At 44.9% G+C, this 12,583-nt stretch overlaps 1 protein-coding gene across 2 annotated transcripts in view; it reads right to left on the bottom strand.

The window, feature by feature from the left end:
* Positions 1-12,583, bottom strand: part of Eef1aknmt (eEF1A lysine and N-terminal methyltransferase) — a 41,759-nt gene that overhangs the window by 8,345 nt on the left and 20,831 nt on the right. The window contains exons 1-4 of one of the 2 annotated variants that reach the window (XM_005363965.3): positions 6,792-7,186; positions 3,976-4,735; positions 2,327-2,526; positions 935-1,130 (exon numbers count right to left, since the gene is read on the bottom strand). In XM_005363965.3, the coding sequence (XP_005364022.1) occupies positions 935-1,130; positions 2,327-2,526; positions 3,976-4,735; positions 6,792-6,944 (1,309 nt within the window). In that variant the 5' untranslated portion in view covers positions 6,945-7,186. Of the gene's footprint in view, positions 1-934; positions 1,131-2,326; positions 2,527-3,975; positions 4,736-6,791; positions 7,187-12,583 lie in introns of those variants that run through there. The other variant, XM_026787632.1, reaches the window with a different exon arrangement.

Genomic DNA, 12,583 nt, shown 5'->3' on the forward strand with positions numbered 1-12,583 from the left:
CTCTCTCTCTCTCTCTCTCTCTCTCTCTCTCTCTCTCTCTCTCTGTCTGTCTCTCTCTTTCTCTCTCTCTCTCTCTGTCTCTCTTTGCCTACATACACATACACAATTTGTTTTACTCAAAAAAAGAAAATGAGGGAACCTAAGGGAGGTCTGAATCTCACTGACCAACACTGTAAACATCAGACAGCTGTGGCCACATTAACTGAAATATAAATTAATTAAAGTTCAAACCAGTGTGGTGACTTATGCCTATAATCCCAGTTTAGGAGACTGAGGCAGAGGACTGCTGACGGTTCAAGAACAACCTAAAGACTGAGACTATCTCGAAAATAAAATACATAAATAAGTAAAAATCAATTTCTAAAACAATCAGTCACACCAACAGTATTCCATGTGCTCTGTTTCCATCTATAGTTAGGGGCTCGCACACCAGAATGGAAGCTCATAAACCATTTTCTTCATTGAACGCAATCCCACCCAACAGTGCGAGACTAGATGGCAGCTGAAGCACCAACCTGAGTCTCTCTGAAGCAGGCAATTGCAGGGCACACTACAGGGCAGGGCTCCATGCAACCTTCACATTTCTGGCTCATCTCCAGAGGGGCACAAAGGGATAGGGATAAAACAGCTGATAAAACAGCGTCCCTTTAAACTGAGGCTCTAAAGCCATTATCAAGCTTATTCAGCTTCACTATCCCTACTCCTTACCATGCAGGGATAGGCTTTGTTCAAGCCAGGAACAAACACTTCTGTTCGCTTATCTCCACGAGGACCCTGCCCAGATGGTGGGAAAGGAGAACCCAAGAGCCCCGCACTTCCCATTACAAAGATCTAGCTCTGTCCTCCATCTCGGCCAAGCTTTAACTTAGTTCTTTTTAAGGACTAATTGAGTCTATCCAGACCCGGTCCCACAGCCACATCTGTGATGCCTCACCTCGGTGAGACACCTCCTTCAGCAATCTGGCTTCCGACTGCACCACGTTCCTGTTGCTGAGGAAGATGAGCCGCCGAAAGTACCACCTATCTTCCCCTTGCACGTCCTCAATAACATAGTCACCACTCAGGGCACTGTGGTCTTGGTGCTGAACAGTCCGGACTCCAATGTCCCCACCCACAGACAGGAAGGGAACCTGTAGGAGCAGACAGATTGAGGCAAAAGCATCATCTCAGTTAAGAAGTATGTGACACTAGACACTGCACTTTTGGTTGAGCGTGAGAACTTGCCCCACACCAAGGACAACAACAGCTCCTTTCTAAACCAGTGCTCTCCTGGGCCTTTAGAAACCAGACCCACTTTAGAAACTCAATGAGGGGCTGGAGAGCTGGCTCAGCAGTTAAGAGCACTGGCTCCTCTTCCAGAGGACCCAGGTTCAATTCATAGAGCCCACACGACAGCTTACAACTGTCTACTACTCCAGTTCTAGAGTATCGGACACCCTCACACAGGCACACATGCGGGCCAAACACCAATGCACATAAGATAAAAATAAAGAGAAACTCTATAATGGTACTCTTATGAGACTGGATGCTCTTTTCTGGTGTGCTACACACACAGAGGGGGAAAAAAACACATACATAAAATACATACATAAATCTTTAAGAATGTGAAGAAAAACAACAACAACAAAAAAAAATCACATAGACACATAGGCCTCCAACCCACACACAGATGCTATAGTAGTATGGCTTTCTTTGCTCTTTGTGTGTGTGTGTGTGTTTCAAGAATTAAACCCAGGGCCTTTTGCACAACAGGCACAACACTGATCTACAACCTCAGCCCCTAGATGGATTCACCTCTCTCTCTCTCTCTCTCTCTCTCTCTCTCTCTCTCTCTCTCTCTCTCTCTCTCTCTCTCTCCTGGGAACATTTAACTCTCACCTGACTATGGTTCTCCAAAACTATGGTCAGATTCTAGTCCTAACTTTCTTCTTCACTCTTTTTAAAATACAATTTTAATTTATTATTATTTTATACGCATTGTGGTGTTGCCTACATGTATGTCTGTTTGAGGGTGTAGGATCTCCTTGAACTAAAGCTACAGGCAGGTGTGAGCTGCCATGTGGTTGCTGGGAACTGAACCTGGGTCCCCTGGAAGAGCAGCCAGTGCTCTTTAACCACAGAGCAATCTCTCCAGTCCCTTAATCAATTTTTTAAAGTTAACATACAAAGTAATGAGTTTCATCATGGCCTCTTTCATGCATTTGACATTATATTTTGTTCTCATGTGTTCTCTTCCCTGGTCCTGGCCTTTGGAGGGCTCCTTTTGCCTTCCTAGCTGCTGATGGAACTCCAGGAACCAGCAAGAGCTGCTGCCAAAGTTTGGTACCTGCTGCTGGGGAGGCATCCCTGCCGGGGCCAGCTCCATAACTCTGGTTGACAGCTCTGCTTGAATGCTTTCCATGCCATCATAGCGCTGGCCACGATGAAGAGCCACTGTGACCAACCTCCTGAAGCCTGCGCTGGCTGCCAGCTGCTTCCGGCCCTCGTCCATGCCAAAGAGCCACTCGGTCTCTCGGCCCTGGGGTACTGGAATAGACAAAATTGGTTACAGGCAGCCACGGGGGCAAATGTTCAAGGTCCACAACCAATGTGGTCCACATGGCAAAGCCAGTCACTGCTCTGAACAGCTTCCTTCCTGTGACTCCACTGAGACGTTATCAATTCCCAAAAGCAGAGCAGCCCATCAAACCTGACGCAAGACTAAGGGTGATACACGATACAAGTCTTGGGGGTTGGGGGAGACTGGAAGATAGAAAGAAAATGCTGTTTTAGACATGCAGGCCTGATTCTAAGCTGTTTAAAAATACAAATAACAGGGGCTGGAGAGAGGGTTTAGTGGTTAAGAGTACTGGCTGATCTTCCAGAGCTACTGAGTTCAATTCCCAGAAACTACATTGTGGCTCACAACCATCTCTAGTGGGATGTGATGCCCTCTTCTGGCATAAAGATGTACATGCAGATAGCACTCATGCATAAAATAAATAATTTTAAAAAACACAAATAATATAATTCTCACAATAACAATGGCGCAAGGTGAACATGGCATTATTTCCGTTTTCACAAATGAGGAAAGAGAACATAGAACTTAAACTATTTGTCTAGGTTCATATGGCTAGTGAACGCAAAGCTCAGACTCAGCCCCAGACAGCCTGGCCAGTCGCCATCCTCCTGGCCACTCCACCATTCATTCCCATAGGTAGCCAGTAAAGATTCTGAAATATGTGGAAAGATGGCTTGGTTCTCGAGAAACCAGATTTCCAGCACATGCCCACGGTTTCCTCACTTCTCCATCTTTTCTCATCCCTCCATCCTTCTGGCACCCTCCCTGCTTTCTGCACCTTCATGTGTCACGTGGCAAGCATCATTCCTAAGAGCTTACACTTCCCAACCACACAGACGGTTACATTCCATTCTGCTTACAAGTTATCTGAGGAAAATAAAGCACCCGGGAAAAGTAACATTTTCAGGGTCTTCTCACCAGGAGGTACCTAAACCGGAGCTGGAATCCAAAGAGTCCGCTGCAGAACTTACTCCTCTAGCTGCTACCTTGCACTGCCTCCTTTAGTTAAGTCTGCAGTGGCTTTCCTTCTGGACGACAGTACACAGGCTAGACAGAACCCGAGCTAGATCTCACAGCTGGCACCAACCAGCCCAACCTCACCTCCATCAATGCAAACTCTGAGTAACTAAAATTTCTATACATGTGCAATGAGTCTAAATTTACACTTACTGTGTCCTGCCTACCACCTCCATTTTCAAACTTCACCAAGCCTTTATTTTGGACTATGAAAAGAGCAAACTCAAGTCTAAGAAGGCTGCTGGAGAGCTATTACTCCCTTTTCATCATGCGTTGGCTAATCCCACCTTAAGATAAAAACAGCCATGACATACCCAATCACCAGGACCCAAGCCCAGCCCCGGCCCTGTAAGCCAGCCAGCCCTTCAAGGGAAAGACGTGGAGCAATCCCAACTCACTGATAAAAATGGCAAAATGACTGTCCCGCGATGGTTTCACAGTGGGGTTGTCCACCACGTGGAGGGTGTAGCGTGGCTCCCCAGTGTCCCCACTGCACAAGTCCAGAGACACACTCCCCAGCCCAGCCTTGCGGCGCAGCTGACTACACAGCCAAGCATAGTGCTGCCGCTCCCGCACGGCCTCAGCCAGTCCATCGGCACTCTCCAGCCGCACAGGCTTGCCCTGCTCCTGAGTACACAGCTCAAAGATCTGAAGGGCAGAGCCAGGGACTGGCCTGAACTTGGTCATGACGAAGGCAAAGACAGGCAGGGAGAACCGAGGCTCTGCTTCAGACACCTGGTCCTGGCTGCTGGCCACTTGGTGTACCCTCACCATCCACCCCTCCCGAGAGAAGTGACCCACTGCTTTCTTCAGGATGTGAGCCTGCGCCAGGGAGATGCAGAGGTAGCGACCGCCCACCTGCAGGACCCGGCCAACCTCAGCCAGCATCCTGTCCACCCGCTGCAAGGTCTGCTCCTCCTCGTCTGTCAGGACAGCATCCAGTGTGCCCTTGTCCAACACCACCTGGAATGCGGCGTCAGGAAACTCCATCTGTGTCATGTCCATCTTTAAGAAGCTCATGTGGGGGCGTCGGCTGGCATTGCGCTCCTTCATCTGCTTGATTACCACCTCACTGATGTCAATATTCACGATATCTTGATAGCCCACATCATACAGTTGCTCACTGAGCTCTGAGTTGCCACAGCCAATAACAAGCAGCTAGAGAAAAAAACAAAAATCATGTACAAAATAGAAGGGACCAAGGCAAAGGCAAGCTCTTTGAGAGAGAGGGAAGTCTCTCACCTTGCCTATTTTGTATTCTCAAAAGACAAAGCAACCACGGTAAGGAGAAAGCAAGGCTACAACTAACTCTAGATGCCATCTTGGAACTACCAATACAGGTTATGTGCAACCCTGGGCCCAGTGCAGCCATGACTACAGTTCAAAACAAATAGTAAGCATTCTTAAAATGCGTATTTTTTGCAATTATTTCACCGTGCCACTTGATTGCATGGTTCTCAAGTGTGAACCTTGGAAATGAGAACCTTGCATTACGATGTCAAAAGCTAGACACATCTGGGAGGAATTCACTAATCAAAACAGTATTTTGTCACAAGAAAGGTCATGTGAGAATAGGTTTTGTGGTGTGTGCTATTCACACTGAATGTGGGGCTGGAGAGATGGCTCAGAGGTTAAGAGCACTGACTACTCTTCCAAAGGTTCTGAGTTCAATTCCCAGCAACCACATGGTGGCTCACAACCATCTGCAATGAGATCTGGTGCCCTCTTCTGGTGTACAAGAATACACCCAGGCAAAACACTGTATACATAATAAATAAATAAATTTAAAAAAAAAAAAAACTGAATGTGTGGCTGGAGAGAACACTCAGTAGTTGCACCTACGGTTGTTACTGAGGACCCAAGTTCAGTTCTCAGCACCCACATGGCCCAGCTCACAATTGCTCACACCGCCTGTTCCAGGAACTTGGATAGCCCCCTTCTGGCCTTCACAGCTCCTGTATTCACATGATGTATATAAACTCATGCAGGCAAACACACATATGCATTGTCAAATAAATAAGTAAATCTTTTTTTAAAGTCTGTAGGAAGTTGTAAAATCCAAACACGCCAGTTGCAATATCGATTTACGGTTAAAAATGGAGCCTGACATAACTATTTCCATGCACTCATGCTTTCTGTTTCCCCGGACAATAAACTCCAGTTTATGAGATTTCCAAATCTGCCCCCATCACAGATTCCATCTCAGGATATTTAGCTAGTTTTCTGAAGCCAAATGTAAAAGCCCAAGTTACTGTCTCTCTCTGCAGCACAATCTCCCATTCATCTTTCAAAATTTTGGTGTCAGCCGGGCGATGGTGGCGCACGCCTTTAATCCCAGCACTCGGGAGGCAGAGGCAGGCGGATCTCTGTGAGTTCGAGACCAGCCTGGTCTACAGAGCTAGTTCCAGGACAGGCTCCAAAGCCACAGAGAAACCCTGTCTCAAAAAACAAAAAACAAACAAAAAAAAAAAACCCAAAATTTTGGTGTCACCATCTCTGGAGGGAAAAGCATCTTTCGGTGAGACGTGACTAAGCTCTGGTGTCAGACAGATCTGACTTTAAATCTCCATTTGACAACTTACTATGTGTGACCTTCAACATTCACCTGTAAAAACAAGTGCCCCCGAATTTGCTAAGAATAAAAAAACTGCACATGCCAGATGGTACGTTTTCCTCCCTGCCGCCAATACAACCCCACCTCTTCCACGGCTACTACTAAACTTGGAACGTTGCGCTGTCAGAGTGTGTGCAGTTTATATCACTGCTCCCGGGGCTTGAGTGTAGGCACAAAGTCTGAAACCTGATAAGCACCCAGCAATAACTGAATAAACATACCTATTAACAAAGCCAGACGATGCTGCCTATGCCACACTTGGACACAGCGGCACAACACCCCTTCAGACTACTGACGAAGTCACCATTCCAAATAAGGTGAAAACAGAAAAGTTTCTCTGCTTAGTAGACCAGGCTGGCCTTGAACTCACAAGATCCGCCTGCCTCTGCTGGGATTAAGGGCAGGCGCCACCATGCCCGGCTCAAGGATCAGCTTTTAACTGAAAGGTTTAAATGGCTATTTTAAAGTTGTCATTTGGTCAAAATGCTGCACGGAGCTCTGAATTGTGGATCCGAGCAGGATATCCACGCCTGCCTGTCTCCTAAGTTTAGGACTGCTATCTTCAGTCCCCACAGAAGAATTCCTGGCCGCACGTCGTACCTTTTCCCTGGGCTTGATGTATTTGTGCAGCACTTCACAGAGTTCCAGGTAGGTTCCATACCATTCGAAAGATTTCTTCCCTCGCTGTTGGAAGAACTTCTCCCAATAGTCAACAGAGCCAAACTCCTTGGAGCTTTTAGGTAAGAGATTCATGTTCCCACGGCGAGGTGCGTCTCCGAGACCACTGGTGACAGATCATGAAGGGGACTCACCCCAGGAAGCCCCGAGATGCAGCCGCGGGAATCTCAGCCACTACAGACGGCATCGAATTGTTCCACACTCAAAACCCAACCGAACACCCCTACGCGGCACACGCACGCGCGCGCCGCCCCCTTCTCTGCACCCTCAGTCCGCGCCCCACGTGCAACAAGCCCCACACTAGGGCTGCTGCTCTCAGAACCAAGCAACCACATCCGGGTAAGATGCCTGGGGATTGGTCTGGCGCCCATAACAGACCGGCACCTCATTGGCCACTGAGTCTCATTTCTGGCACTTTATTGGTTGCTCGTAGGCGCCGTGCGCTTTACCCAAGGCGACTCGAGTGGGCGGGACTTCCTGCCAGAGTCCGGGCGGAAGAGGCCTACTGCCGGGAGCCGGGAGCGGCTGCGCGCGCCGCCACAGAGGCCTCTGGGAGACTGCGCTCCATCGCCGGCTGAGGGCGCGCGGACACTGGGAGCTCGCTTAGCAGAAGGGTGTCTGGATCAGGAGCAGGAGGCTCTCTGGTTCAAGAGGACGTAAGCTTTGGGCTGCACGTGCCTTTCTGTCGTCTCAGTCCTGCACAGCCCAGCGCTGTTCCCTTCTGCATCTCCTCTCCCCGGATCTATTTGCCACCGTTCTTGGTTAGTTCAGAAGGCAATGACTACTTTCTCTGCCCCAAAATACAGGGCTTCGCTATCAACACTGTAACAACAACAACAATCTCAGGAGGAAAGACTAGCAACCGATAATACAGAGGCGCCTCCTGAACCCTTTTCCCCACCCCTTAAAACACAGTAGCCAAACTGAAGATTCGTTTTGTTAGGGGCTTCCTTCAGTTGTCCTTCTGATGTCAGCTGTAAAGGTATATTTTATGTGTCCGATGAGCATGTCATCCTTCCAGATGCTCGTTTTATGAAAATATTCCAAGGAGGTTCCTGGTGAAGGACTGTTTTGAAAAGACGATGGAAGAAACAGCTCTCACGATAAAGGAGCAAGAGAGGTGGTTTATTCTGGATGCAAATATGAGTGATCAGCCGGGCGATGGTGGCGCACGCCTTTAATCCCAGCACTAGGGAGGCAGAGGCAAGCGGATCTCTGTGAGTTCGAGACCAGCCTGGTCTACAGAGCTAGTTCCAGGACAGGCTCCAAAGCCACAGAGAAACCCTGTCTCGAAAAACCAAAAAAAAAAAAAAAAAAAAAAAAAAGTGATCATGGTCCATAGGTTCCTCAAATACCATATTCCCATGAGGTGGCAGTTTCATGGACTTTTTATAGTAACAACACAAAGTAGTAAAATAACACACTTCCAAATATCTTGATGGGTATATTGTGAGATATTTAAAACCAAGCAGGACAAACTAGATATCTGTTCCTACTTCCCAGAGGCTTTACATAATGGTCACAAAAGATGTGAAGTCATGCACAGAGGACACTAAATAGCTATTAAGGAGGCACATTTCAACTTCTTCACATTGAAGCTGCAATCAATGAGTCTTTGAGGACACAGCTTTCAGTATTTCTGTTCACAGTCTACACACAGTACTAGCTCAGACGCTGAACACTTAGAGTAGACATAATGTTTAAAGTAATCTTCAAGCATTTCATAATCATCCACTGGACTTTAATTGAAAATTTTTTCATCTGATATATTCTGATCATGGTTTCTCCTCCCCCAACTCCTCCCAAATCTTCCCCATGATACTCCCACCCTTTAGCAAGCAAACAGGCAATAATACCCAGAATCAAAAAGAAAGAAAGAAATTAAAAAACAACAACAGAAAAACACACACACAAACGTCCCTTCAAAACACAAAATTGAAAACCATAATATACAGACAAAAGACCTATAAGGCAAAAAAAAAAAAAATGTCCAAACCAAGCAAAATGAGATTTTTAAAAAGTCTACAAAAATACCCTTTAGCTTGTTTTGTTGGCCATCTATGCTGGGCATGGGGCCTAACAGTGTGGTTAATATAACCAATTAGATGCCATTGGAGAAAATCGATTTTTCCTTTGCAAGCTGGTATCAACTGCAGATAACTTCTTGATCAGGTATGGATGCCAGTGTCCACTTACCCCACTCACGGCTGGGCTCCCACATGGCTTGGACCTGTACAGGCTCTGTTCATGCTACCTTTGTCTGTGAACTCACGTGCGCATCAGTCCTGTCGTGTCTGGAAGACAGTTTTCTTGGAGTCATCTGTCCCCTGTGTCTCTTAAACCACGTGTCTTCTCTTCTGCATAGCTCCCTGAGCCATGAAGAGAAGAGTTTGATGAGGTTGTTCCATTTAGGACTCAGTATCCAAAATCTCTCAGACTCTGCACATTGTCTAGTTGTGGGTCTGTGTCAGTTCTCATCTACTTCAGGAGGAAGCATCTCCGATGGTGACTGATCAAGGCACTGATCTATGGTTATAGCAGAATGTCCTTAAAAGTCATTTTATCAATATGTTCCTTTAGCAGAGCAATAGGATTTGGTTTTCCCTTAGACCCATAACCTATCCAAGTCTACGCTTCATGGCCACCAACAGTATCAGGCATGAATTTCATCTCTTGGAATGGGCCTTAAATCCAGTCATACAGTAATTGATTTCTTCCACAGCTTTTGTGCACTAGCATATCTTGAAGACAAGTCACTGCCATAGATTGTAGGGTTTGTAGCTGGGTGGGTGGTTACCTTTCTCTAGTAGCACGCAGAGTACCTTCCAGGATCACGAACACTAGTCAGTAAGGGTGAAGGCTCCCATGGGACTTCTCAAAACAGTAGATTGGTTAGTTGCTCCATCCTCACCCCAGCAAAGTTTCGATCCTTTAGTTCAGTGGTGAGACCCAGAGATCTGTGTTTCTCAGAAGTTGCCAGATGATGCTCTAGGGAGATGTCATCCCTGAGCTAGTATCAATCCTTCCAGGAATGCCCCTTCTAATGCTATCATTCCAAGACCCACTTTGAAAACCACTGCTTCAAATTCTAAATGAGTGATAAGGAAAAATGAATATGGTGTAAGACAGGATGGAAAGGTGGGACTTGAGGAAAAGAAGCCCCAAAGCCCCTCCCTTTGGAATGTGGTCCTGTTTTCTAGCTGAAAGTCTCACACAAAACAAAATGAAACAAAAAACCTTAACACAACTAAAGGCCAGAATTAACTACCGTGATTATGCTAGTTTTCCTAAAGATATATAAAACAAGGATGTGAAAAACAACCAAATGCTTACATAGGGCCAGGTCATTTAAAACCTTGGGTTGAGCCATGTCAGCACTCCTCTCTCCTCTCTAAAGCAAACAACATGTGGCATAAAGCTGCCCTAAAAAATCATTTATAAGAAATTCCTTAAGGTAAGGAAAATAAACTAGCTCATAGTTCTGTACATAATTCTACAGCTCTGCCTAATCGTTACTGCTTGTAAATTATATCCTTTGAGAAATGGAACAGCCATAAAGTCACATTATATAGTCTTTGTAAACACACCTAAGTGGTACTCTCTTAAGAAGGCCACATCCACACTTGGGTATATTCTGGGCATTTCTTTCTAAAAACAAGTGCTTCAATCTAAATTGTACACTATCTACCATTTATACATAATGAATTCACTTTTCCTTCACTCTGACTTGTCTTGAAATTCTTTTCTGAAAAGTAGTCAAGAACCGGTGTTCCCTAAGGATCAGAACTCGTCAGGTCATCGGTGGCAGTTCTGGGATGTGTCTCCTCACCATTGCTGATACTTTTAGCTGTGCAATTTCAAAGGTTAATTTTTTAAAAATCCCCTACAAGTAACATGAAGGAATATTTGTCTCCTGCTTTACTCCCTCCCTTCACATTCTTCTCTCCACCCAAACGTTTTCCTACTAAGTCACACAAGGTCCTAATCAGGGAGGGGTGGGACCTTTTTGAAATCCTTTTTAGGAGTCAAGGACATCACTTGTGCTTGAAAAAACTACACAACTGCAAAGAAGCTGAGCAGCATCCACCAGTGCAAGGATTTGTCAGTTCAGTAAGTGTTTGAAATGTCTAATAAGAGCTACCATCTACAGAAAAGTAGCACAGATCAAATTATAGATAAGTGATAAGCAAGACAGTCGTATGAAAGACGTTAAATGGTTGCAGAAATATCTGCAGTGGGGGTAGTGATGCTTTTCAAGAAAAATAAAAAAGATTCCTATAGCAGAGACCTTTGAGGCCTCTTTTCTAACCTAAGGGTAGGCCAGAGAAGGCTTCCTTGGGAAAGGTGGAAAGAATCTGTACTACGCTTCAGTCCATGCTGCTTACCTTATTTTTTTCCTCAATGAGAGCATGCATGCATGAAGGAGGAGGAAGAAGAGGATTATAAAGAGGAGGAGGAGGAGGCAGTTCACCCTCTGGGGCAGTGGTTCTCAACTTCCCAATGCTGCAACCCTTTAATACAGTTCCTCATGGTGTGGTCACCCCCAACTGTAAAATTATTTCATTGATCCTTCATAACTGTAATATTGCTACTGTTATGAATCATAATGTATATATCTGATATGCACGATATCTGATATGCAACCCCCAAAGGGGTTTTGACCCACAGTCTGAGAACCGATACTCTAGAGGCCTCCAAGGAATTCTGGCTGTTTCTTTCCTACTCTTCTTATCTCTACTCTTTCTGTCCAGAGCATGACATCAGAAAAGGCAATAGAAGTACTGTCTATTCAGATCTAAGTTTTGGATTCTTACAAACTGCCCCCAAAGGGTGATTACTGTTAGCAGTATGTCTCATATCAAAAATATATGACTTATCTATTGTCCTATGTGCTGGCCTCCTTTCTTTAACCCAAAGAAAGCAATAACAACCAGAACAGTTTTACATGGTAGAGATTTGCTAAAATGCAATCATAAATTTTAGAATATTTTAGAATATTCTGTAGCTCAGATTCTATCACTAGTCTTTACTGATCTGAAACACTTCTTGCACGATTTAACTATGATATATATATATATAATTATGTATATATAATATATATAACTATGATATGATATATAATTAATAAGCATGGGTTATCATTAATCCCGTTAAAGTTAGATGTTAAAATTCTTTGTTGTGTTAGTATTCCCAGACTGATCACCTCTATGGTTTAAAATGAAGAGTAAAAGGCTGGATACATGGCTCAGTGGTTAAGAGAGCTAGCTCCTTTCAAAGAGGACTCGGGGTCAGTTTCCAGCAACCCATATGGTGGTTCAAAACCATCCATAATCCAGTTCCAGGGGATCTGATGCCCTTTTCTGACTTCATAGGCACCAAGCACATATGTGGTACACACACATATGAGCAGATGAAACACTGACGTACAGGAAATAAATCTAAAAAAATCAAAGACTGAGTTTAGATAAATTCATCCAACACTGTTTAGTTTACTTACAAAAATATAAATCTAGACCTCTGGGTATATAATTTGCATGTTAGTCTTACTCAGTTATAATATGCACATGAGATTTTGCTAGCGATATTCAAAACTTCTTGGTTGGTGTGACAATTAACTAAAAAGTAAGAAATAATAAATTAAATGTGCTTCTGTGATGTGGGAATGATATCTTATTAATAAAGAAACTGCCTAGGCCCATTTCATAGGCCAACCC

Source organism: Microtus ochrogaster (assembly GCF_000317375.1).
Source record: "Microtus ochrogaster isolate Prairie Vole_2 chromosome 6 unlocalized genomic scaffold, MicOch1.0 chr6_random_2, whole genome shotgun sequence".
NCBI lineage: Eukaryota > Metazoa > Chordata > Mammalia > Rodentia > Cricetidae > Microtus > Microtus ochrogaster.